This window comes from Capra hircus, chromosome 28 (assembly GCF_001704415.2).
Source record: "Capra hircus breed San Clemente chromosome 28, ASM170441v1, whole genome shotgun sequence".
Classification (NCBI taxonomy): Eukaryota; Metazoa; Chordata; class Mammalia; order Artiodactyla; family Bovidae; genus Capra; species Capra hircus.
In genome coordinates this window covers 21139290-21165892 of record NC_030835.1, presented here as the reverse complement: position 1 = coordinate 21165892, position 26603 = coordinate 21139290, and the positions used below count along the sequence as shown (strand labels likewise).

The window sequence follows — 26603 nt, the reverse complement described above, 5'->3', positions numbered from 1 at the left end:
TAGGATTGACTGGTTTGATTTTCTTGCAGTCCAAAGGACTCTCAACAGTCTTCTCCAACACCACAGTTCAAAAGCATCAGTTCTTTGGTGCTCAGCCTTCTTTATGGTCCAAATCTCTCATCCATACCTGACTGCTGAAAAAAAAACCATAGCTTTGACTAGACGGACCTTTGTCAAACCTTTGCTTCTTGACCTGCATACAGGTTTTGCAGGAAGCAGATAAGGTGGTCTGCTATTCCCATCTCTTGAAGAATTTTCCAGTTTGTTATGAGCCACACTAAAGAGTCTCTTTAGTTCCTCTTAGCTTTCTGCCATACAGGTGGTGTCATCTGCATATCCGAGGTTACTGATATTTCTCCCGGCAATCTTGATTCCAACTTGTGCTTCATCCTGCCCCACATTTCATATAATGTTCTCTGCATATAAGTTAAACAGGCAGGGTGACAATATACAGCCTTGATGTACTCCTTTCTCAATTTGGAACCAGTCCAGTGTTCCATGTCTAACTGTAGCTTCTTGACCTGCATACAGGTTTCGCAGGAGGTAGGTAAGGTGGTCTGCTATTCCCATCACTTGGAGAATTTTCCAGTTTGTTGTGATCCACACAGTCAAAAGGCTTTAGCATAGTCAATGAACCAAAAGTAGATGTTTTTCTGGAATTTTCTTGCTTTTTCAATGTTACAACGGATGTTGGCAATTTGATCTCTGGTTCCTCTGCCTTTTTCAAATCCAGCTTGAACATCTGGAAGTTCTCGGTTCACATACTGTTGAAGCCTGGCTTGGAGAATTTTGAGCATTACTTTGCTAGCGTGTGAGATGAGTGCAGTTGTGCAGTAGTTTGAACATTCTTTGGCATTGTCTTTCTTTGGGATTGGAATGAAAACTGACCTTTTCCAGTCCTGTGGCCACTGCTGAGTATTCCAAATTTGCTGGCATACTGAATGCAGCACTTTCACAGAACCATCTTTTTAGATTTGAAATAGCTCAACTGGAATTAACAATCACCTCCACTAGCTTTGTTTGTAGTGATGCTTCCTAAGGCCCACTTGACTTTGTACTTCAGGATATCTGGCTCTAGGTGAGGGATCGCACCACTGTGGTTATCTGGGTCATGAAGATGACCTTTATTGTATATTCTTCTGTGTATTCCTGCCACCTCTTAACATCTGCTTCTGTTAGGTCCATACCATTTCTGTCCTTAATTGTGAACATCTTTGTATGAAATGTTCCCTTGAAGAGATCTCTAGCCTTTCCCATTGTATTGTTTTCCTCTATTTCTCTGCACGGATCACTTAGGAAGGGTTTCTTATCTCTCCCTGCTATTCTTTGGAACTCTGCATTCAGATGTGGACATCTTTTCTTTTCTCCTTTACCTTTAGCTTCTCTTCTTTTTTCAGCTATTTGTAAAGCCTTCTCAGACTACCATTTTGCCTTTTTGCTTGCTTCTTGGTGATGGTTCTGATCACTGCCTCCTGTGTAATGTTATGGAGGTGATTGTTAATTCCAGTTGAGCTATTTCAAATCTAAAAAGATGGTTCTGTGAAAGTGCTGCATTCAGTATGCCAGCAAATTGGAATACTCAGCAGTGCACAGGACTGGAAAAGGTCAGTTTTCATTCCAATCCCAAAGAAAGACAATGCCAAAGAATGTTCAAACTACATAACGTATGTACATAGTTCTTCAGGTATTCTATCAGATCTAATCCTTTGACTCTATTTGTCACTTCCATTGTATAATCATAAAGGGTTTAACTTAGGTCATACCTGAATGGTCTAGTGATTTTCCCTACTTTCTCCTATGTAGGTCTGAATACTGCAATAAGGAGTTCATGATCTGAGCCACAGTTAGCTCCTGGTCTTGTTTTTGCTGAGTATTTAGAGCTTCTCCATCTTTGACTACAAAGAATATAATCAATCTGATTTTGGTACTGACCATCTGGTGACGTGCATGCATATTCTTTTGTGTTGTTGGAAGAGGGTGTTTGCTATGACCAGTGCATTTTCTTGGCAAAACACTATTAGCCTTTGCCCTGCTTCATTTTGTACTTGTGGCCCAAACTTGCCTGTTACTCCAGGTTATCTCTTGACTTCCTACTTTTGCACTCCAGTCCCCTATGATTAAAAGGACATCTTTTTTTTTTTGGTGTTATTTCTAGAAGGTCTTGTAGGTCTTCATAGAACTGTTCAACTTCAGCTTCTTCACCGTTAATGGCTGGAGCACAGACTTGGGTTACTCTGATCTTCAATGGTCTGCCTTGGAAATGAACAAAGATCATTCCGTCATTTTTGAGATTGCACCCAAGTACTGCATTTTGGACTCTCGTTGAATATGAGTGCTACTCCATTTCTTCTAAGGGATTCTCTCCCACAGTAGTAGATATAATGGTCATCTAAATTAAATTTGCCCATTCTGGTCCATTGATTCCTAAAACGTTGATGTTCATTCTGGCCATCTCCTGATTGACCACTTCCAATTTACCTTGACTCATGGACCTAACATTTCAGGTTCCTATGCAATATTGCTCTTTATAGCACCAGATTTTACTTCCATCATCAGTCACATCCACAACTGAGTGGTGTTTTCGCTTTGGCTCAGCCTCTTCATTCTTTCTGGAGTTATTTCTCCACTGTTTTCCAGTAGCATACTGGGCACCTAACAACCTGGGAAGTCCATCTTTCAGTGTCATATCCTTTTGCCTTCCCATATTGTTTATGGGGTTCTCAGGGTAAGAATACTGATGGGCAGGAACAAGCTCAGCAAATCTTTAATCCAATTTTCTGTTGATGGGTGGGGCTGTGTTCCCTCCCTCAGGCCAAATTATGGTAGGGTTAACTGTGGTAACTTCCTTCAAAAGGACCACAACTCCCAGGACTGATGTATTCAGTGCCTTACACACCACGGCAGGCCGCTATTGACCCACACCTCCACCACGACTCCTGGACAGTCACAGGCAAGTCTGACTCAGTCTCTTGCGGGGTCACTGCTCCTTTCTCCTTTCTAGAACTGCTACATGCATATTATCTAAAGTATCTGCTTCACAGATGAAAAAGTTGGCCTTAAGTATATTACAAAGGTTAGCAAATAAGAGTATTAAACCTGTTTTATATCTAGCTGCTTATCCAATTCTATACTGAAATTTCACATGAGTAATTAAAGTTTTATAAGACTATGTCATTATTTTTATGTTTTTTGGATTACACAGATCTTTGGAGATCTTAGTTTCCTGACCAGGAACTGAACTGACACACCCTGGGATGGAAAGTCTTAACCATGGGATCACCAGGGAAGTCCCTATGCTATTATTTTAATAGAACATTAAGTGTCTAGTTATTAGAGACTTAGCCACATGGAAAGGAATATGTACCCTTGTGGATGTACACCAAAAAACTGAAATCAAATTAAATACATAAAAGAGGGGGAAAAATTAAGAATTAATGGTCGCACAGCTCTCTTCTGGTAGTTCTGAGGCACTGATATCAAAATTTTAATATATCCTTAGAGTTCAAGTATCAGCACTTCAGTATTCTCAGCATTACAGAATTAAGAGACAACCTCATAGAAAATAAATGAAACTTAAAATCTAAGTCATATTTGCATTTTTCTTTTGGGAACGCATGTAAGAATGAAAGATTTTAAAATTAAAAAAAAAAAGTGTAATCTATGTCTTTGGTTTGGCTTTATATAAAAGCTGAACACTTACTTATAAACCCTGAATAATATATATACAGCTGCTATTTTGCAATATGTTTTTATTTTAAAAATGGGTTCTGGATAAAAGCTCTGCTATTTTAATAATACGTAGTTGTTCACTTTGTATTAGAACAAATGATACAAAAAAAAAAAACTCATAAAATGCAATAAGTAACATACCATTCCATAGGCCTGCTGTTGGACCCAGATGATATAATCATTCCGTATGTCTATCAATTCTTGTACTTCATGTATATAAAATTTATCATATTGAATAATCTGTCCAGATTTCTCATTTACCTACAAAAAAATTAAAATGTAATTAACATTAAATTTAACCAGTACCTAAGAAAGAGACTGAAAAGTATTTAAATAGAAAAAGGTTTGAGATTTCTTAGTTGTTTTCTCTTCCTATAAAAAATAATTTACTGAGTGCCTACCATATGTAAAATGCTAGTTAAGTGCTATGAGAAATACAAAGATTTATAAGATGTGATATCTGTATTTAGTACCTCAAAATCAAGTTAAAAAAAAATTTATGTAACACCACATGAGCTATCCCATTAAAATATATATATATATAATACAAACTAGAAACTATCAAGTCTTCTGATTGAGAATGGAACTTAAATAATAGTAAGAATAGCTAAAGCCCCAAAATCTGAATGTAAACTCCCCCTTCATCTTTGGCTAACTCTTAAACCATGAAAGCACAAGTGAGACTTGGTGGGGGATACTCCAACAGAAAGCACCAACTTTCTGAGACTACTCAGCAGATTTCAAGACAAGCATTTCCAGAGGAAAAATGGCCCATTTAATAATGCTAAAATAATTCATTTATCAAGAAGTCATGACGATCCCAGGGCTTCCCTGGTGGCTCAGTGGTAAAGAGTTTGCATGCCAGCGCAGGAGGCCCGGGTTTGATCCCTGATCCAGGAAGATCCCACATGCGATGGAGCAACTAAGGCTGTGGACCACAACTGCTGATCCTGTGCTCTAGAGCCTGCAAGCTGCAACTACTGAAGCCCAAGCACCCAGAGCCGATGTTCCGCAACAAGAAAAGCCATCCCAACAAAACTAGAGAGTAACCGCCACCACCACCCCCATCCCACCCCCACTTGCCGCAACTAGAGAAAGTCCACAAGCAACAACAAAGACTCAGGTCGGTCAAATATAAATAATTAATTAATAATCATAAAAACTCAACTCCAGAGTAATTACAGATTAGACTGGCTTGAATCCTGAAACTAACAACCACACAAGATGTATACAAATTTACAGGAATAAATTCAGCTTTTCCTATTTTACAGACATTCAAAATTTGTGAGACATATTCAAAACTTGTGAGACATATCCAAAATCAGATAAGTAAATAAAACAAAAGACACATAAAAAAAGTCTAAGAGAAAAAACAATCAACAGAGCCAGACTTTGTGGAATGCCAGTAAAGCAGAGCATAGAAGGAAATTGATAGCATTTAACAATCATGGTAAAATAAAAGGTCTAAAATCAATAGCCTAATAAGCTTCAGCTCAGGAATTCCGTGATGGTCTAGTGGTTAGGACTCGGTGTTTTCACTGCCACAGACTGGGTTCAATCTCACCAACTATGTGGTATTGCCAAAAAAAAAATTCTCAGCTTTAAGAACCTAGAAAATGATCAAATTAAGGACAATCAAGTAGAGGAAAAGAAAGATAAGAAATACAAAACACTTTAGTTTTTAAATCTAATATTATTAATAAATATTTACATTTTTCAAAAGAAAAGTCCAGGCCAAGATGGCTTCACTGTTGAATTCTATCAAAAATTAATAATACCAATCTTAAACTCAGAACAAAGAGAAAGAGGGATCACTTCTTAATTCATTTTATGACGCTAGGATAACCTTGATGCTAAGAAGCTGATGAGAAACAAAATTTATCCAATCAACATCCCTAATGAACACTGACACAAAACCCTCAACAAAATATGAGCAAATTAAATCCAACTATATATAAAATAATGTCTAAGTGGAGTTTATCCCAGGAATGATTAAATTAACACAAATGAATTTTACTACATTTCAGGGAAAAAATATAATAATAATAATTTGTTCATCTCAACAGATGCAGAAAAAAAAGCATCTAACAAAGTTCAACGTCCCTTCATAATAACAACTCTCAGCAAACCGGGAATAGAAAGATAGGAATAGCTTTATCTTCACACAGATAAAGCTCACCTTAAAATCAAAACAAAAACTCTACAGCTAATATCATGCTTATGAGTAAAACATTAAAAACTTTCTAAGATGAAGACTTAGACAAGAATTGTCCACTGCAACCATTTATATTCAACACTGCACTGGGAAGTCTTAGCCAATTAAATATGGAAAGAAAATATCATGAGTGTATACATAAAAAATGCAAATGAATCTAGGAGAGAACTACTAATTTACCAAGGTCACAGAGTACAAGGTGAAAATTCAACTGAATTTCTCCACACGAGCAACAAAACTGAATTTCTCCATACCACTAACAATCAAAAATAATTTTAATTATAATTTACAATAGCATAAAAAATATTAAAAATAGAGTTGAGCAGTTATAACAGAAACCACACAGTTCACAAAGTACAAAACATTACTATCTAAACTTTCACAGAAAAAGTTTACAACTCTTGCCTTACAGCTTAACTCTTTCTGCTGCTAAAAGAGAAAGTAAACCCAGCAATTATACACAAAAACTCATTGGCTTTTCCTTCTCCAATATTTATGTGTTGTTGTTGTTGTTTAATCACTAAGTTGTGTCCAACTCTTTTGTGATCCCATGGACTGTAGTCTGCCACACTCCTCTGTCCATGGGATTTCCCAGACAAGAATACTAGAGTGGGCTGCCATTTCCTTCTCCAGGGGATCTTCCAGACCCAGTGTTTCCTGCAAATCTTTACTACTGAGCCACCTAGGAAGCCCAATATTTATCTGCAGAAACGACTAAATAGATACATTAACCATTACATTGGACTCTTTAAAAATTTAATGATACTTGTTGAAAATCATCCACATCCTACTGACCTCTGATGTATTTTTCTTTATCTGAAATATTTATTTTAAAAGGTAAACTGCAATTTCCCTCACCAGTAGCAACCAGTGTTTACAACTTTTATATCATGCAGATATGACATGTTTTTTATAAGAAATGCTATGTTAGAATGTGTGTATATTTCCCCTCGGTTGTGTCTTACTCTTTGCAACTCACTAGACTGTAGCCTGCCAGGCTCCTCTGTCCATGGAATTTTCCAGGCAAAAATACTGCAGTGGGTTGCCATTTCCTAATCCAGGGATCGAACCCATGTCTCGTGTGTCTCCTGCTTTGGCGGGTGGATTCTATACCACTGAGCTGCCTGAGAAAACCGTCAAGTTAGAATAAAAACTAGCAATTTAGAAATCAGGTTTCATTCAGGAACAAATTTCAGTCAAACTTAAGACTTGGGGGGAAATGATGGTTAACAGTTAATTCAGTCACAATGATTTAATAACTGAAGACAAAATCAGTTGTTAGTCTTTTAAAAATAGAAAAATATTTAGGCACTGAATAGAAGACCGATCCAAAAGACCTGTATACAGATTTACATATAAAATCAACAGTTTAAAAAAATATAAATAAAAATACATTTGTATGGAAGGTAAAATTGACAAGACATTATTTTCCTCAGGAAGTCTTCTTTAATTCTTTTGAGTTATGTGCCCTCCCATGTGTTCTCACAGCACCCTTCCTTTTGCTTAATCTAGCACTTACCATGCTATATTATAAACAATTATTTATTTGTATTATACAACTGTTCTACATTTATAATCTTAACAAGGGAAGAAATCACATCTTTTCCTTATAACTGCATCACTAATGTTTATAACTGCACCATAATAAGCACACAGTAGGCACTCAGTAAATGTCTGTAAAATCAATTTTAAAAATTACATGACAGAAGTTCAAAACAACGTACACATTCAATACTGCTGTCTAAAATGTAAAAAATAGAAACTATATATGTGTGACCATAATGCTTCATATATTAATTACAGTTTAGTACTCTCATTTATAAACCTGAGTTCAGAGGTGGTATATGGTATGTAAACATATGCCTTGTTTGTTTGGGTTTAAGGGTTCCTTGGAAAAAAAATTGTTGATAATCACTGACTTAGAGGATTAGCATGATATGCAGCACTTAAGCTAGTCAGATCAAGTCTTTTCTTTTGGCATATTAGTATCTCTATGATATACTGTGTGAAAACTCAGAAACTACTAAACAACCCAATTTCTTGCCAGCAAATTCATTTATCTGGTAACACATTCATTCCTGACAGCAGGTACCAAAATTATCTTTCTTGTGATGCCATTTGGAGCACTCGGAGTGATTTCTAATTCAAAAGCTTTCCAAAGGACATGACATAAGGGAGGAACAAGTCATTTATATGTCCTGAAAAGATCAGGAGAAATACAGACCAGTTCTACAGTTCTTAATCCTGTTCCAGGTTTGGTCAGGAAGGAAACCTCTTTAGGAAACTTCTCCTAATTCTTAACTATGGAGCAGAGAGAAGAAATATATACAGCTGTCAGACATAAGGTGTCTTCTAAAACACAAATCTCTGATAAGCAATTTAGGTTCCACTATAGATGAAAATAAATCATCCCTGACAATTATCTGACAGGTTAGAACCAAGTAAAATTTTCTTCAAAGTAAGAGGTAAAAGAAAGGTAAGTGACTGTCCTAAGAACTCTCACTAAGAGATGCCTAAGAAACTGATACTGTTACTACCCTACTTTTGAGTATGTAACAACTTCAAACAGGTACTCAATTTCCTCATGATCAAATAAATTGAGTTAAAAACCACAGTTTCCCACTCAAACGGTGGTGGTAACAAAATCTCTGCCTTATGAATGTACAGTATTTGTATATATATTCCATAATCTAAACAACACATCAATCCTGGGAAACCAGCAGGCCATTATTTCAATCCTTATTTTATAGGTAACTATCTGCATATGCGATAAAGAGAAAGAAGACTTGTTCAAAATCACATCGATAAGAAGCAGCATAGATGGAATTAGAATTAGTCTTTTTAACAATTCAATGCTATCTGCAATTATGGAAGTATAAGACTCCAGACTGAGGCATAAAACAAAACCAAATCCCCTTCTAAACAAGTTATATTATCATAGCTACTGATATAGAAGTACATTAGAAACATCAGGGGCTTTAGAAGTATATTTGTATTTCAATTCTGCTACTTACTGGTTTATGACCTTTGATACTCAGATTCAGCGGCAAGATATAACTATAAAAAGTTAAATGAGGGATTCCTGTAAAGTGCTCACATGAATTAATGTACAAGAGAGGTTTTTAATCTTGGCTACCTCATGTAACTTCATATAACTTTTTGAACTTATTTTCCTTTCCCTTTCAGCTAGCAATAATTTAGGATCCTAGTTCCAGCATGGCTCCATCAGAAAGGTCTCTGGACACAGAACCTCATAGGGTTTGCTTCAATAGAGATTGAGACTTCTGAGCTAGGCACGTTAAGTTACTAGCTGAAGTTCTGTCTGTAATTATGAAAGACAATTTCATAATTTCCTTTCCTTTTCACTTGTGGAAATTCCAATTTCCTTTCCGTTCACTTGTGGAAAAAGACAGCTAAGGAAAAAAAATTTTAAGAGGTAATAAAGATAAGTAGACAAGGAGGAGGGGAAGTGAACAATTAATTACTTGGGAAAAAGGTCCTGCTGACAAAGGATAGTTCACTGAAATAGTAGGAAAAGAGAGTCCAGAGGAAAGAAAGAATCTAATCACTCACTTAAATCCTAGGCAAAAGGCATACAGAAAAGCAGAGACCCAAATCATGAAGACAGAAGATCATAATAGCAGTTTACTGCAGAATCCAGTTTACCCTAAAGTGCTGCAAGAAAGCCTTGGACTGGGGAAGGCAAACATAAGAATAACTTATTTCCCTCTAAGGAAAAAAATGGCTATCATAGCCTCAGCTATAGTAAGAGAAATGACTTGTCTTCTAAAGAGCTTGGAAATACTAAATACTAAAGAAAAAAAGTTCAAGAAACAGTAGAGAAAGGAACTTCATTAAATGAACCAGGAACTTCATTAAAAGAATAAAAAGGAAAAAAAAAATATCGTCCTTATGGGCTCTCTCTTACAGAGAACACAAGGCTTGCTTCCTTTACCCTTTATCACTAACGGTAACAGCAAGCAAGAAGGGTCTGAAAACACTAAAGAAGCTGTTAAGGGGAGGAAACTAAAGGTTCACGTGAGGTTTTCAGTCATTCTAGAGGCCAGAAACATATGTTCCTCCCTTAGGTCATGTCTTCCAATATAGTATCTTAATATCAAATGGCAGAACAGAGATATACCTACCAGCTGTCAGGGATGTCTCAAAACCATCTTTAATGTAACAGCTGAGACTCTACTTCTTCATATAACTTTGAACTGCTACAAGTATAAAGGGTACATTTCTTCCACTGGGAAGAAGGGCAGGAAAGAACAATAGGCAAATTAATGAATTATATATGGTTCCAATTTCAATGAGTCATCTGTTTCAAGTGTTCTACTTTGATTGAAGTCATTAGTAGCCAATAGCAGAAAGAACATGAGTTTTAAACGTTCACAATCATAAGTAGGATGAAATCTCTTTTGTATTATGTCCACATATAAATAACTAGTGTATTATTTAAATAACAAATCATGTTCTTCAGAAAAAACATAAGGAGACTCTAATTCATTAGTATGCTATTGTTCTGCCCAACTATAGACAAGTTATTCATAAATGCCTAACAAAGTCAAGTAAGACCAAAGCTCTAAAGCATATATTCTTTCTTTTAAAGGAAAATTTAGATAACTTCTCCAAATTCCTATAATATCTTTTATGCCAATCTAATTCTGTAATATAGTCATGTTAAAATAAACATCATCAATCTGTTAGTGGCAATGGGGGAAGAGGAAAATAAATGAACTACTGGACATACCCTATGTAATATTTCTAAAACCTTTAATGCAGTATGAAGAAAACTGTTGAAAATTCTTCTCTCAGAAGGGGGAATGCCGATCTTGTAGAGTTTCAAAAGATGTACCACAACCTCCTTAAAAAGTTCTACAATCTTGAGGAATAGCGGAGGTTCAAGTACTGACCACCAGTTTTCTGTTATTAAAGGGTGAACACACAAATAAAATAAAATTTAAAAAGTCACAATTTTCAAAATCATACTGATTTTTCCTAAAGCAGTGGCTCTTAACCCTTTGAAAATCTCAAGAAGATACATGTAATATGATATTTTATGTAACATTTCTAGGGTTGATAGATACTACTCCACATTCAAATTAAAGAATACAGTTCTAAAAGCTCTCAAAAGCAAAAATAAAGTAAAAAAGGTCTATTAAATTTACATTCCTGGTTTTGTCAGCTATATTAAAAACTTAACCACTATCCCTTGTATTAAACCAGGTGTTTCAAATTGCTTTATAAATTAGTAGTTTAATTTTTAAAAACACTAAAAAACTGTATTGCTCCAATATTTACAAATCTCTCCAACTTTTACCTTTCAACTTAAAGTTGAAATGTGAAGCACCACCTGAATGCAAGGTATTCCTAAATATCAAATACAGAAACTGAATAATGTAGAGTATACCATGTCTGTCTTTCCCCATGTTGACTATTTATAACTATTAACGACAAATGTGACAGTCTTGTGGAGGAGACAGATAGGAATAGGAAAACTTCTGACAACATGGCAAGAATACACTTGTGAGTCCCTGCTTCACTCCTCTAACCACTCACTGGCTCATTCCCTCAGATTCCAGGACTCTAACCCCTGCGTGTTGATTCCTCTGCTCACTCTCAGCCTAAAACTTTTTGTACTGATTTTATTACTCGTATGTATCTCAGACTGACATAGCTAACAAATACTATTAGGAAGGAAGGAAAGCACTGCTACTAAAGGTAGCAGGCAAACTATAACAGCCAACAAATAGAGACAAAATCTATACAGTTAGAAAAATCAAAGTGAGAAAAGTTTATGCCAAAAACCCAGAGAAATAAGATCAAATGAAGAGTGGAATCTCACATAGAGAGACATCAGAAAATTAGCAAACAAGGCAAAGGGCTAATAAAGTTCAAGGGGATTTAATACCCAGGTTTGTTCAGTTTTAACTGTTCCCTTTCCTTTACTCTTTAACAATAAGATCACTCTGGAGTGAATGAGGAAGTTTCTGTTCAGTGGCCCAGTCATGTCTAACTCTTTGCGACCCCATGGACTGTAGCCCACCAGGCTCCTCTATCCATGGGATTCTCCAGGCAAGAATACTGGAGCGGGGTGCCATTTAGAGAAATATGAAAAACAGTTTTTATCTTTCCTGATATTGTCTCCACTGTTGTGTTTGATTAAAATTTTAATATTTAACATGCTTTGCCTCCAACAGCTCTAACAACTAGCATCAGATGACTAGCAAAAAGTAATGAATTGAAAAACAGGTTTACCTTTCCCTGAGACAATGTCAAAATAATTCAGGGTAGCAAAATTTCAAACAGCAAAAAAGTAAGAACTTAACTAGCATTTTCATTTAAAGAAAAAAGGTTACAAAAGAAAAAAGTATTAAAATTCTTACCAAGTACTTTCAGCGGCGCCTTTTCTAAGTTCACAAGAGCTGTACCAAAGGGAATTGCTATTGTGGTGAAATTGTTGGAATCGCTCATCAGGGGACATTCTGGTAGAGTAAGATAAAATCTCAATGCTTCAACATCAGGTAAGGAGCTAGTCAGTTTAGGAATAAGATTCTTTTCCAAGCTAGCTGCCACCTACATTTTGACAAAAAGTAAAATCTACTTCATTTAAAATGAATGCATATTCAAAAAAAAACAGAAAGAAAAAGAAAATCTTACACCACAGGAAACATTAAATGGTGAAGGGAAAAGGAAAAAAGAAACCATCTTATGATGCATCAATGAATGTACTCTGAAGCACAATGAAAATTAATGCCTACCCAATATAAGAGAATCTTTTTAAAAAAATTAATTTATTTATTTTAATTGGAGGCCAATTACTTTACAATATTTTGGTGATTTTTACCATACACTGACATGAATCAGCCACAGGGGTACATGTGTCCCCCCATCCTGAACCCTCCTCCCATCCCTCTGGTTGTCCCAGTGCACTGGCTTTAAGAGTCCTGTTTCATGCATCGAACTTGGACTGGTCGTCTATTTCACATATGGTAATATACATGTTTCAGTGCTATTTATAAAAGAATCTTAAAAATCTTACATACAAATCTCAATTTAAACTCTCTGCATCAACAGCTATGTAGACTTAACCAACATGGTAATGTTAAGTGATTAAGGGTCTGCTCTGAACATCTGGAAAGATTTAGAGACGTCTGACAACTAAATTACAAACAGTTTAAAATAATACCTGATTTAAATTCTTACATTAGTTTATACAAAGACATCATAATAAAGTATATGAAACTATAAAGTTAATTAGGCAACAAAGCTTTAGAATAACATGGAATAAAAAACTCAACAGGGAACATAATACAAATACAAAATACTTTAAAAACAAACCTGCTGAGATATCTGAGGATGATCAGGTTGTATAAGTTTGTGGAATAAAAGTCTAGCAGCATTCATATCAACCCCTGAAAATCTAGTGCCTGTTCTATAGTGATCATCATTGCTATTGTTAAAAAAAGAGAGAGAGAAAAATGATAAAATAAACTTTAAATTCATTTATTTAATGACATTATTATTTAATATAATAAATTCAAAAAATTCAGTATAACAAAGAATTGTCACTTACCTAACAGCTAAAAAACTTCCATTTAGACAACCAGATGAAGAAAATGTTCCATCAATTTCACTAAAAAGAAATTTAAAAATCTCCAAATCACAAAATGAGAAATCTGCTTACCTTCATTTTTTAATAAAAATTAAACTAATATTTAATGCTACAGTGCATTCCTCCAATCAACATTCAGAATAAATTGGAATTCTATAAATTACTACAGATTAAGTAAATCTTGATAGAGGTATTACTGTTCAACCTAGACTCTCTTGAACATTACTATCATCCTCAGATTCACCAAATAAATCTGATGTTCCTAAAAAAAATTTTTTTTGTAAAAACAAGCATATTTAACTTTCTTAACTCCACACAGTGGTAAATCTAATCTGGAAAGTTATTTTTCTGAAGACTACTCTTCACGCTGTTAAGAAAAACTTTAGTTTGGGAACATAATCTAGAACTAAACCACAGCTGATCAGCTATAATCCCTCATCCCAAATACCTACACCACCTTCAACAACAACAACAACAAAAATTTAAAGTACTAAACAAGTCCATCTGCAAGCAAAATATTCAAGAAGGAAGTAATACTCAATTCTTCTAGGAATACAGATGTTAAAAGAAAGTGACCAGTATAAAGCCAGAAGGAACTTTTTTGCAAACCCAATCTCTAAAGTGGCTATATTTAATATTTTTAGAACTGCATATTCTTATATGTATATTTTTATATTTGAAATATATAACAATTTTAAATGAGATCTCCTAAAATATCCACTATTATAGAAATTCCAGACATTTAAATGGTTTTGTATATAAACCATTCAGTAAATCATATTTAATGAAATATTTATTTAAATAAAAACTTCTAAGTACAGGTTCCTCTACCATGGAGTTGAGAGATTTTGTCTTTGTGTAGATTTTGTCTTTGTGTAGATAAAACATTTCTTACTTGGCTATCTCTACAGGAAATCTTCCAGAGGGGTAGCTGAGCCATTTTTGAATTAGAGCTTCATTCACAGTCCAGATCTGCTTCGAAGGATCAGGATATCTAAAGTCATCTGGTGGCCCACAGTTCTAAAGTTTAAAATAAGTAGATGAGTTTGAGGGAAGAGGATCATATACAAAGCATTGTGCATCTGGAAGTTAATCTCTGCTAAACACCTGAAAACAAAACTTGAAAAACAAACTGAAAACAAAAACTTGTCAAATAGATCTGAAAATATTTGTAGACTTGAGGAAAAACATTAAGGCCATTACTTTGTAACATATAAAAAATACTAATATGAAATTATCTGAGCTTATTTAAATTATTCATATGATTTTTATTACCTGGGGATTAGAATAATGTGAAAAGCTTTGATCTCCACCTGAGAAAATTCTTTTCACACAGAAATATTCTTCAGAATCTGTAATAAAAATAAAACATTAAAAAATTCAAGATTTATATATATATATTTTTAGAGCATCAAATATACTACTGGACTTACAATCCTGGGCTCAATGATACAAATGACTCAGAATGTTGACCGACCAAGTTAATGGAACATTAAATGATCCCACAAGCACATCCAGCATTTGCTAAGCTTTTTGGTTGGTCTTTTTTTTTCCTGTTTCTAAGCTTTCTTTTGGTTTGTTTTTTCAATTGGAGGATAAATTGCTTTACATGTATTGGTTTCTGTTGTATAGTCTTCTTTTTGATCTGCATATCAAACTGACATTTTTTAATCTAGATCTTTATTATCTCAATATATTTAAAACTGATGATGATATAAAAACTGAATCAAAGGTATAAAAGATAGCTCAGAAGAAAATAAAAAGTAAGAATATTCATTTTGGGGAATTCCCTGGTGTGGTCAGACTCAGCATTCTCATTGCTGTGGCCCAGAGTTCAATCCCTGGTTGGGAAACTAAGATCCTGCAAGCTGTGTGGGACATGGCCAAAAAAAAAAAAAGGAACATTCATTTTAAAAAGAATGACAACAAACAAGAAACAAGCATCAGTGTATGTTGAATCTTGAGTAATGCAAAATTCTTCTCTCTCTCAACAAAGCTATACGAAAGTAAAGTGACACACACAGCTCTTTATTAGAAACTATCAATAACATCCAAACCAGGTCCAAATATATATATATTAATAAACAAATTTAGTAGAAATAAAAGAAGAAACAATGAAGTCCCTTTTCAAAAAGACATTCAAAGCCTCTTCCTCTTTCTCTTCTTTATCTCAAAATGGAAAAACTATCTATACTATTAACAAAAATACCACTAGACTACTATTTATAAGTATCACATACCATGTATGGCAAAACCAATACAGTATTGTAAAGTAAAATAAAGTAAAAATAAAAAAAATAAGAAATTAATACAGCATTGTAAATCAATTATACTTCAATAAAAATAAATGTATAAAATATACTAATTCATCATTTAAAAAAAAGTATCACATACCAAAACACTATAGCCCCACAACATATATAATTTAAGGCTTTGTTGCTCTTGTTGTTAAGTCTCTAAGTCATGTCCAACTCTTATGCAACCCCATGGACTGCAGACCACCAGGCTCCTCTTTCCATAGGATTTCCCAGACAAGAATACTGGAGTGGGTTGCCATTTCCTCCCCCAGGGGAATCTCCCCAACCCAGGGATCGAACCCATGTTTCCTAGTCTCCTACAATGGCAGGTGGGTTCTTTACTATTGAACCATCAGGGAAGCCCAACTTAAGTCTAGTTATTTCCAAACATAATCCATTTCTGTTTTCCTAGTCCTGACCCTCCACTCTTCAGTTGACTAGACTAATTCTTCACCTATATTATTTGTGACCATCACTGCTACAGAATTATAAATTCTTAAGGAAGGGATCACATCTTAATTTCCTTGGATCATTCCCTACTATTAACCACAATGTTTTATTTGTAAAAACACTGAGTAAATGTTTAATATATAATATAAAAATTACCTAGCTTAGAAAATACCAATAATAAGAGCTTCAGAGATCAGAACATTAATGACCAAATTTTCCACAACAAGAATGTTCAAGGCCAAACATTTTAAAGAACAGATTAAAAGGGTAAATTTAAAGTATTAAGTAAACCAATCACTCAACTTAAAATCTTTTCTCTACATCATCTTCACAAGTCCACATGAAGTCATGCACTTTCTTCAAAACACTGAGCAGGATGTTATTCATTTGTTTCTAAAAGGTGATTCTGCCCTCTTTAAATAATCAACAAGTAAATGGATAGACTACAGTACATGAATAGGTTTCTGGGGGCTGTGAATAGCACCAAAAATTATTTTCCTTAATTTTCTTTTAATTACAACTCTAAAAACGTCTGTGGAACCTAGTCATTTGTCCTACACAGCTTCCTGCAGATTGATTTTGGTGATTATATCCTTGAAGATTCTACTCGTATTTTCCTCAGTCTTCTGCATATTTCTGTAAATTAGTAGTGGGATCTAGAGAGGATTTCATTAGATTAATTACTCAATTATTTTGACAAAATTATTACATGGTAGTAGACAAGGCTATTCTTCATCAGGAAGCACATAATGTATGGCTGTGTTCCTTTTTGTGATGTTAGTAACCACTGACACCCACAGACCATTAATTCATTGTGGGCTGAAAAATGATACACTAATATTACTTCCTCATCTTATGGTTGGACCATCAGCATCCCCTTATCTACCACATTGCCCTGTAATAGGAAAGATTAATGCTTGTTCTTTTCCACTTATTTACTATTGCTTGGCTTTTTGAATTTGCATTTCTCTTTGATTATAACTTTTATATGTTTCTTAGTAACCTCGATTTCCTCACTGGGAATTTCCATTAACTACCTTTACTACATGTCTAAATGTTTGTCCTATTTACTAGGTATCTTACTATTTTTCACATCAATATGTATGAGTACTTTGGCTACTATCTCAGGTTTTATCTGTTACAAACATTTTCCCTAAATTATTTAATTTCAACTCAGATTTCTTTTTTCCATTAAATCAAATGTATTTGTTTTATTCTTTATGACGTGTTTCATTGCCATAATGCTAAGAAAGGTTTTTCCCATCCTCAAATTACAGAATTATCTTAAGAACTTTTTTATATTTAACTTTAATCCATCTATAATTTCCTTTAGAATATATTGTTAGTTTAGGATCTAAACTGATATTTTCCTACCAATTCTCACGTGTTGAGTAATTCTTACCCCTTCTCCACATATTTATTAGTGATGCCCTGTTTTAAAGTTATGAAGACACTATACCTCTTCTACCTGTAACATACAACCCTCAACAACTTTGGCACTCCTCTCCACCCCAAGTGTTCTCAAAGTCCCTCTCATAACTTCCACTTCATAAGGTCCTTCCTATAACTCCAAGAGCAACTGCCAATCAACTGCAGTTTGAACCTGAAGCAAAACCTATATACAATGCCAATATATGGATCCTCCTCTCCCTCCCCACAATTTCCCTTTAACTGTAATAATCTGAATGTCTGTTTTACCAACAATCTGATTTAACTGTTACAGTTTTACAATATACATTGTTATATCTAGGAGGGCTAGTTCACCTTCTCCTTACTCTCTACAAACTACACTGTCAGGAAAAAATGAGAAGACTTTAAAATAGGCTCTCCTGAACTCCCTTCCCCATTTATTGAGTCTTGTTTAGGGCCCCCTTCAGAAACATAGCTACCTAAAAGGTGTCTCTGAGCTATTTACAATTCTGTAAAGCATACTATTTAGGAGCAATACTGACAGATACAACCATCTATGTGCCTTTGATTTACAAGGAAAAGTAGTTTCTGATGATCTCTGAATCCCTTTGCACTCTTAGGACTTATTCAGAATCCCAAAGGGCTTAAAAGCACTAATACATACCATATCAGTAATTGAAAATTAAGAGATTTAAAAAATACTCATTGATTTATTTGAAAATGAACAGGAACAAAAGCATTGCATATTAACACAGACAACATTTTAGTACGAATATGGAAGTCATCTTAACCTCAAGGACTCTGACACAATACCACTGCCCTTGAAAATCTACCAGCTTGTCCAGAACATGGAAGAGCATAACTGAAGACACAGCATGCTACGTGAATTTCATCTGCCTTGGTTTATACTTGACTGTGAAAAAGGTTTTCAGTATGTTAAAATCTTAGCAAAGTCCACTTCAGTTTTAAGGGTGTGCTCCCGTGCCTTCATCTATATGTTCTTCTTTACTTTTGTGTAATCTGCCAAAGAGCAAAAATTCTGCATCTTACTAGAATAACTTTCTATACATGTCAATTTTATTGTCTTACATTATTTACGGGGAAAAAAAGAATCAAGACTCCTCACTTATGAATAAGCTAAAGTTCTTTTCAATCACATTACCATTTACATTTATTTTGAAATGTTTTAATCTCACTTCAGTAAAATAGGTAACCAGGTATTATTTCTCAAGCATCATAGGTTACATCTTTTAATAAAGTTTTCCAATCTTCTCTCACTTTTTTGATTTCTGTCTTCCTGTTATGGGATGAACTGTGTCCCCTGGTCAAGTTTATATGTTGAAGCCGTAAGCCCCAGTACCTCAGAATATGACTGCATTTGGAGACAGGGCCTTTAGAAAGGTGATTAAGGAAAAATGAGACTGTTAGGAAAGTGTCCTAATACAACATTCCTGTTTCCTTTATAAGAACAAGAAGAAACGCCAGCAAAATACATACACACAAACACACAATTATACAGTAAGAAGGCAGCTGTTCGCAAGCTGTCTTCGTAAGAACAGGAAGAGACACCAGCAACACACACACAGTCATACAGTAAGAATGTAGCCATTTGCAAGCCAAGGAGATAGGCTTCAGAAGAAACCACACCTGCTGACAGGGTAATAGTAGACTTCTAGCCTCCAAAACTGTGAGAAAATCAATTTCTGCTGTTTAAGCCACCCAGTCTGTGGTATTTTGGCAGCCTTAGCAAACTAACACACTTCACCAAATCATATCCTAAACATAGAAAAACAGAACTTCCAGATACTTTATATGTGTTAGTGAAAATTCCTTTGAGATTTCCCAGAGAGGCTATGGAGAATCACAGAGATCTGCCATTTCAACATATAAGAAGAGATGCTAGAAATAATTACACTGATTTGATGTGTTACTATTGTTAAGAGTTGCATGGGAAGAGCTGTCAAATCAGAAGGTTACATTTATATGGTAAATGTAAATATAAAATTTTCACTTCTCTAAATTAATAAAAAATATTTCAAAATGCAATTATTATAAATTATTCTAATTTACATGGTAAACATAATATAAAAATTTCATAAGTTAATAAATTTCAAAAAGTGTTTGTTTTATGAGAAGTCCATGGAGATTCAGTAATGTCATTGCTTTGGGGAAACATTATTCAAAACTCATGAATAGTTCTGTCAAGTTTTCCTGTATTTATGAAAGTTCCAGTGGTGAGTGGTATCAGTTCTAATTTCAGTTATTACTGAACTTTCATTTTTATTTACATCTATCATCTTCTAGGCCAGTGATTTTCAAGTGGGGTTCTACAAAAATATAGATGTCTAAACTTGACCCCTGATTTACTGACTCTCTTTTCTTGATTCTCCTGGTGTTATTTCTGGTATTAGGTCTCAGGATTATCATGTTGTAACTCAAGGCTTTCTTCGTCTATAAAAAGTAATATTTATTCATTATGAGATGTAAGAATCACTGACTTCTTTGTAAACAGGCTTAATCATCATCATTAGAAACATTCTTGTTTAAAAACCTTTTTGGAATATAGGCATAACTCACTTTACTGTGTTTTACAGGTATTGTGGCATTTACAAATTAATGATGATTTTTATTATCAGACAATGGTTAGCATTTTTTAGTAATAAAATATTTTAATTAAGATACATATATTTTTTAAAGAAATAATGCTACAGTACATTTAACAGACTATAGGATAATGTAAACATAACTTTTATATGTACCAAGAAACCAAAATATTTATCTGACTCACTTAATAGAGGTGTTCTGGAATCAAATGGCAATATCTCCAAAATATGCCTGTAATGTGCTCTGTTTGTCACAAATACAACAGATACAAATTTCCTTGTTAAATTTATTCTTATTATGGACCCTCATCGTATCCTTCCACTTGACAATTACCAGTAATAAATAAGCGACAATTATTCTAAGCCACTGTCTACTACTGAATAGTTTTTGTTTTACTCTTACGCTTGTCTGAAAGCTTTTCTGTAAGTTACAGGCCAGAGTTTGTACTATCGACAAATAAGGATAGTCTCAGAGTCCTGTGAAAAGGACTGTATCTGGTATTTTAAATCATTTATATGTCAAGTAGACACTTGGGCACAGGTTTTTGAGGAGACATGGCTTGGAGAACTTTCAGAAGACACCAGTGGACTACAGTAGGATTTCTCATATATTCTTTTTAAGCTGATAAGCCATTTTATGGAACTGACAATCCAAGATATATAATGTTCAACTTCGTTTTAATTTTCTGTTTTCTGGATCTCCCTTACAGGGAGTCATTTCTCCTTCCTCTAAAGTAAAGTAATTCACATCAATTTTGTAAACTCTGCTTCAGTAAGCTGAAATGAAATGTTAAAAAACAGTTTCTCTTCTCACTTCAGCTTGCCAGTATTTCCCGGAAAGGAGTTTATATCCTCACGTAGTGCCCTGATTTTTGCAGCAGCCATCTAGCGAACACCTCTAGATCACCCAACCCTGGAGGTCTAATGGGGCTTATGGCTTGAGGATCCCACAGGACTATAATCAATGGAGAAAGACTTAACTGACTACCACCCCAGGGCACAGCAAGAAGCAACAGACGGGTGTCCAATATTTCTATAAAAAAGGTGCATTAGTTTACCTCAAAGAGCTTTGGGCTAGGAGGAAGGCTTCTAATTAAATCCATATCTAAAGGCCTACTGTAATTTTCTCAGAGATCTCAGGAGAGCCCTATCTGTATACTGTCCCTCTACTACACAGGGGAGCTTGTATTCCCATCTGGTAATCCCATTGTGGCTATCACTTAATGATTCCCCTTCACTGTCTGGTTCTGGTGGACAGCTGGGTTTGTATCCTGGATCCCATGGGATTTTAACAACTAGAGAACAGTCCTTGGCTGGCTACCACCCTTAGTGCACAACATGAATAGCAAGTGGAATATACCCCAGTTTTCTGTGAAAAGGCCTACAAGCTTGTCCTGGAGCTTTAGCAACCTACTGAAGTGATCTCTGGGAACAGAAGCTAGTGGATGCCATCTCTACACTCTCCCTCTATCTTGCTTTAAGTTGCTAGACTCCTGCAAAGGAGCCTGTACCTTTAACGGGGCCCTGATTTACACAGCTGCTGCCCAAGAAACATCTCTAGGTTGCCTGGTTCTGCCAGCCACTGTGACTTTCACTTGCGGTCCCACAAGATGATATATATTTGTTTACTTAAAAGCTGCTGCCTGAGAGTCTGGCATCCAATCAGCCTGAATCTAGGTACTTGTTGAAACTTTCCCCTTTGGGAAACTGATAGGTCTCACCATATACTCAACTAACTGGAAGCCACTAAAAATAAGACAGACTTCCTGGACAGTAACAAAAGTGTGAGAGACAAACAAGAGTGACGGCAGGGTTGAACTATATTACAACACTACAATAATCAAAACGGTATGGTACTGGCATTAAAAATAAGACATGGATCACTGGAACAGAATAGACAGCCCAGAAATAAACCAAAGCACATATGAGCAGTTTATTTAAGATAAAGGAGCCAAGAATACACAATGGGGCATGCTAAGTCACTTCAGTCGTGCGTGACTCTTCTGACACCCTATTTGTGCATGTCAGGCTCCTCTGTCCATGGAATTCTCTAGGCAAGAATACTGGAGTGGGTTGCCAGGCCCTCCTCCAGGGGATCTTCCCTACCCAGGGATCAAACCCACATCTCTTTATGTCTCCTGCATTGCCAGGTGGATTCTTTACTGCTAGTGCCACCTGGGAATGGAGAAGGACAGTCTTTTCAATGAATAGTGCTGGGAAAATTGGACAGCCACATGCAAAAGAATGAAACTGAACCACTCTCTTATACCACACACAAAAACTAACTCAAAACACTGAAGATTTGAATGTATGACCTAAACCATAAACTCTTAGAAGAAAACATAGGCAGCAAGCTCCTTGACATCAGTCTTGAGGATGACTGTTTGAATTTGACCAAAAAGTAAAGGTATCAAAAGCAAAAATAAGCAACAGGACTGCATACGAAACTAAAAAATTTCTACAGAGCAAAGGAAATCATCATCATGCATTAAAGACCAAAACATTAAGATCAGAAACCATAAAACTAGAGGAGAACAGGCAGATCACTCTTAGACATAAATCGCAGCAACTCTTTTTGGATCTGTCTCCTAAGTCAAGGAAACAAAAGTGAAAATAAAAGGGACTTAATTAGACTTAAAAGCTTTTGCACAGCAAGGGAAACCACTGACATAACAAAAAGACCTATTAGATGGCAGAAACATTTGCAAATGATATGGCCAATAAGGAGTTAATAGCCAAAATACATAAACAGTTCACATTATTCAACATTAAGAAAACAAACAGCCTGGTTAAAAAAAAAAATAGGCAGAAGACCTGAACTGACATTCTTCCAAAGAAGGCATACAGAAGGTCAACAGACAAATGAAAAGATACTCAACATCATTAATCATCAGGGCAATGCAAATCACACCGAAATATCAACCTGTTACATTGGCTATTACCCAAAAGACAAGAAACAAATGTTAGTGAAGATGTGGAGAAAAGGAAAGCCTCATGTACTGCTACTGGGAATGTTAATTGTACAGCCATTATGGAAACAGTATGGAGGTTCTTCAAGAGATTAAAAATAGAACTACCATATGATCCAGAAATTCTACTTCTGGGTAAAACAAAACATCAATTTGAAGAGATGTATGTACCACCATGTTCATTTTACAATAGCCAAAATATGGAAACAACCTACGTTTCCAGTGATGGATGGATGGATAAAGAAAATATGAGATGTGTATACATCTCATACATACACACAAATAATATATACACAGCCATATACATGCAATAGAATATTAGCCATAAAAAAGTAAATATTGCCATTTGTGGCAACACAAATGATTCCAAAGGGTATTATGCTAAGTGAAATAAGTCAGAAAAATAAACACTATACAACCCTGCTTACACATGGCATCTAAAAAACAACCACCAAATGAAAATAAGCTCATAGGTGAAGAGAACACATTAGTGGTTGTATATATTGCAAATGATCACCACAATAAGTCTAGTTAATATCTATCACCACAGTTACAAAACCATTATGAAACTGTTAAGACTTATTCTCTTAGCAAGTTTCAAATATGACTAGAAATTTGTATCTTTTGAGCCCCTTTATCCACTGTGTCTGCCCCTACCCCCAGCCACCTCTGGCTGGGGCTCAAAAGGTACAAATTTCCAGTCATATTTTAAACTTGGTAAGAGAGTAAATCTTAGTTTCATAACAAGAAAAAAAAATTGTAACTATGGTGATAGATGTTTAACTAAACTTACTGTGGTGATCATCTGTAATATAAATCTGTAACAAAATATAGTAAGTCAACTAAAAAATTGTTATCTGATTCTTGCTGATCCCCAGAATTCAATGAGAATTCAAACATACTAGGTTTCCCTTCTTTTGATTGTAATGTTGCTGTCTGCATGGGTTCAGTAAGAGTATGTTCCCCTTTTCACTAGTTTGTACTTCTTTCATAACTGGTTGAACAATCAATTATATAACCAATGGCTTACCTGAAATGTCATATTTGAGAATGATGGCTATTAAATCAGATACAAGTCATTTTAAGGAATAAAGTTGGCTATACTTATGGAGTCAATGTTTATGATGCTTCATGTCCAGTAAAAGATTACTTTGTCAGGTCTGGGACATTGTCATGGGAAGAACTGTGTTCTCCCCAAATTCTTATGTTTTAAGGCCTAATTCCCAGAGGCTTCAGAAAGTGACCTTATTCAGAAATAGGGTCACTGCAAACCTAATTACTTAAACTGAAGTCATATTTAAGTAGGATGGTCCACTAATACAAAATGACTGGTGTCCTTATATAAGGGCAAAATTTGGACACACATAAGCACACAGGGAGAATGAAGGCAGAGACTACTAGCCAAGGAATACCAGACTGCCAGCAAACCATCAAAAGCTAAGAGACACATGGGACTCTTACAGCCCTTAGAAGGAAGCAACACTGCCAACACCTTGATTTTGAACTTCAAGCCATAACGACTGTGAATCAATAAATTCGTACTGCTCAAGCAAACAAGTTTGTGATATTTTATTATAGCCACCCTAGCATACACATTCTAAAGAAAGGTTTACCCTTTGCCCAGTTCCAAGGAGAGAGTCTCAAAGTCTTGGGAATATCCTATTAAGTGTGTTTTTGTTTACCTGTGGCCTTGAGACCATATCAGATAGTTTATGCTAAAAATGTGATTTATGGTAGAGGCCACAGACTTATCTTCTAGAGGGGCTAAGTAAATAAAATTCACATTTAATTAGTTTCTATCCTACACAGCTTTAGTACAGTACAAAGTAATTATCAGCCATAAAACTGTGGTAAAATACACATAGTAGAAAATTTTACTGTTTTAACCATTATAAACTTGTGGTAAAATACACATAGAAAATTTTACTGTTTTAACCACTTTAAAGTGTTAATTTCTGGCATTAAGTAAATTCACAGTGTTATGCAACCATTATCATTATTCATCTCCAGAATATTTTATCATCCCAAACAGAAACTTTGTACCCATTAAAGAAGTCCTCATTCTCCCTTCTCTCAAGCACCTGGTAACCACTGTTCTCTCATTCTCTATAAGTCTGTTCTAGGTACCTCATATAGAGGGATCATACAATATTTGTCCTTTTGTGTCAGGATTATTTCACTTAGCATAATAATGTTTTAAAGGTTCTTCCATGCTGTGGCATGTACCAAAATCTTATTCCTCTATATGACTAAAACTCAATTACATGCATATTCCATATTTATCTATCTATTCATCTGTTGATGGACAAATGAACTGTATACCTGCGGCTACTGTGTGTAATGAGACTAAACAGCAGCAATAATGACTACCTTGAGAATTCTATTTCCTTTCCCACTTTAATACAAATAATCTCAAAGTATGCAGTTTTAAAGGCTACAAAATGCACCTCTAGGTGACTAAACTTCATGAACAGAAATATGAAATTCCTTACAATACCCATGCTGCTTTAAATGACAAAATCTCTTTTTTAGGTTATTAATAGCGCCTTGTGGAAAAAACTGATATGATGAAATACCAACATGTTCCCAAGTACATAAGAAAAAGAACGATATTATTAAAATAAATGCAGGTTACAAACCAATGAATAACTGGAAGCAAGTAAAGCCATATTCTAACACAAAATCAAACAAAAAGAAGAAAAAAACAGTATCATATTCTGACACTTGTTAAATAAGAATATAACTGAGATAACCTTTCAGCTACAAAAAAAAAATCTTCAAAGGTAATTCATATTAAAAAGTTATGGATCTTTTCAAATGTCAATCTTCATGGCAGTGAAGATCTAAATAGTCTCAAGTCCCATAGCTCAGAGAAAAATCCCAAAGAAAATCAATTATAGATAACATAAAAAACAATTCTGAGGTATAGTTCAGGATGGTAAAGAAAGTATTTTAAAAAGTACATTTTGGTTGCAGCATATCAGACAAGTGAATGAGAAAACAGCATTTGAGTACTTCAAATTTTTTAGTAGTAAATTAATATCAGTGAAAAGATAACCAGCTCTATTGAAAGAGTAACAAAAAATAAATTATACATTTGGCTAAAACAGTGGGATATAAAGGCAAATTTTAAAGTTTAATATTTTGAATAAGTAATATATACATATGTTCAAATTTCAGAGAAATAGACAAGGTTATATCTGTTGAAGTCTCATATATACCCAAGACTGTTAAAGTAATAGCATATACCCAAAAGAACTGAAAGAAGGATCTTAAAGAAATATTTATACACCTATGTTTATAGCACTATTC

General features: G+C 34.9%; 1 protein-coding gene across 5 annotated transcripts in view; it reads right to left on the bottom strand.

The window, feature by feature from the left end:
- Nucleotides 1-26603, bottom strand: part of HERC4 (HECT and RLD domain containing E3 ubiquitin protein ligase 4) — a 124965-nt gene that overhangs the window by 34187 nt on the left and 64175 nt on the right. For 4 of the 5 annotated variants that reach the window (XM_018042293.1, XM_018042294.1, XM_018042296.1 and 1 more), the window contains 7 exons: nucleotides 14838-14914; nucleotides 14458-14582; nucleotides 13524-13583; nucleotides 13289-13400; nucleotides 12334-12523; nucleotides 10698-10870; nucleotides 3871-3990 (listed from right to left, as the gene is read on the bottom strand). In XM_018042293.1, coding sequence (XP_017897782.1) covers nucleotides 3871-3990; nucleotides 10698-10870; nucleotides 12334-12523; nucleotides 13289-13400; nucleotides 13524-13583; nucleotides 14458-14582; nucleotides 14838-14914 — 857 coding nt within the window. Of the gene's footprint in view, nucleotides 1-2124; nucleotides 2254-3870; nucleotides 3991-10697; nucleotides 10871-12333; nucleotides 12524-13288; nucleotides 13401-13523; nucleotides 13584-14457; nucleotides 14583-14837; nucleotides 14915-26603 lie in introns of those variants that run through there. The other variant, XM_018042297.1, reaches the window with a different exon arrangement.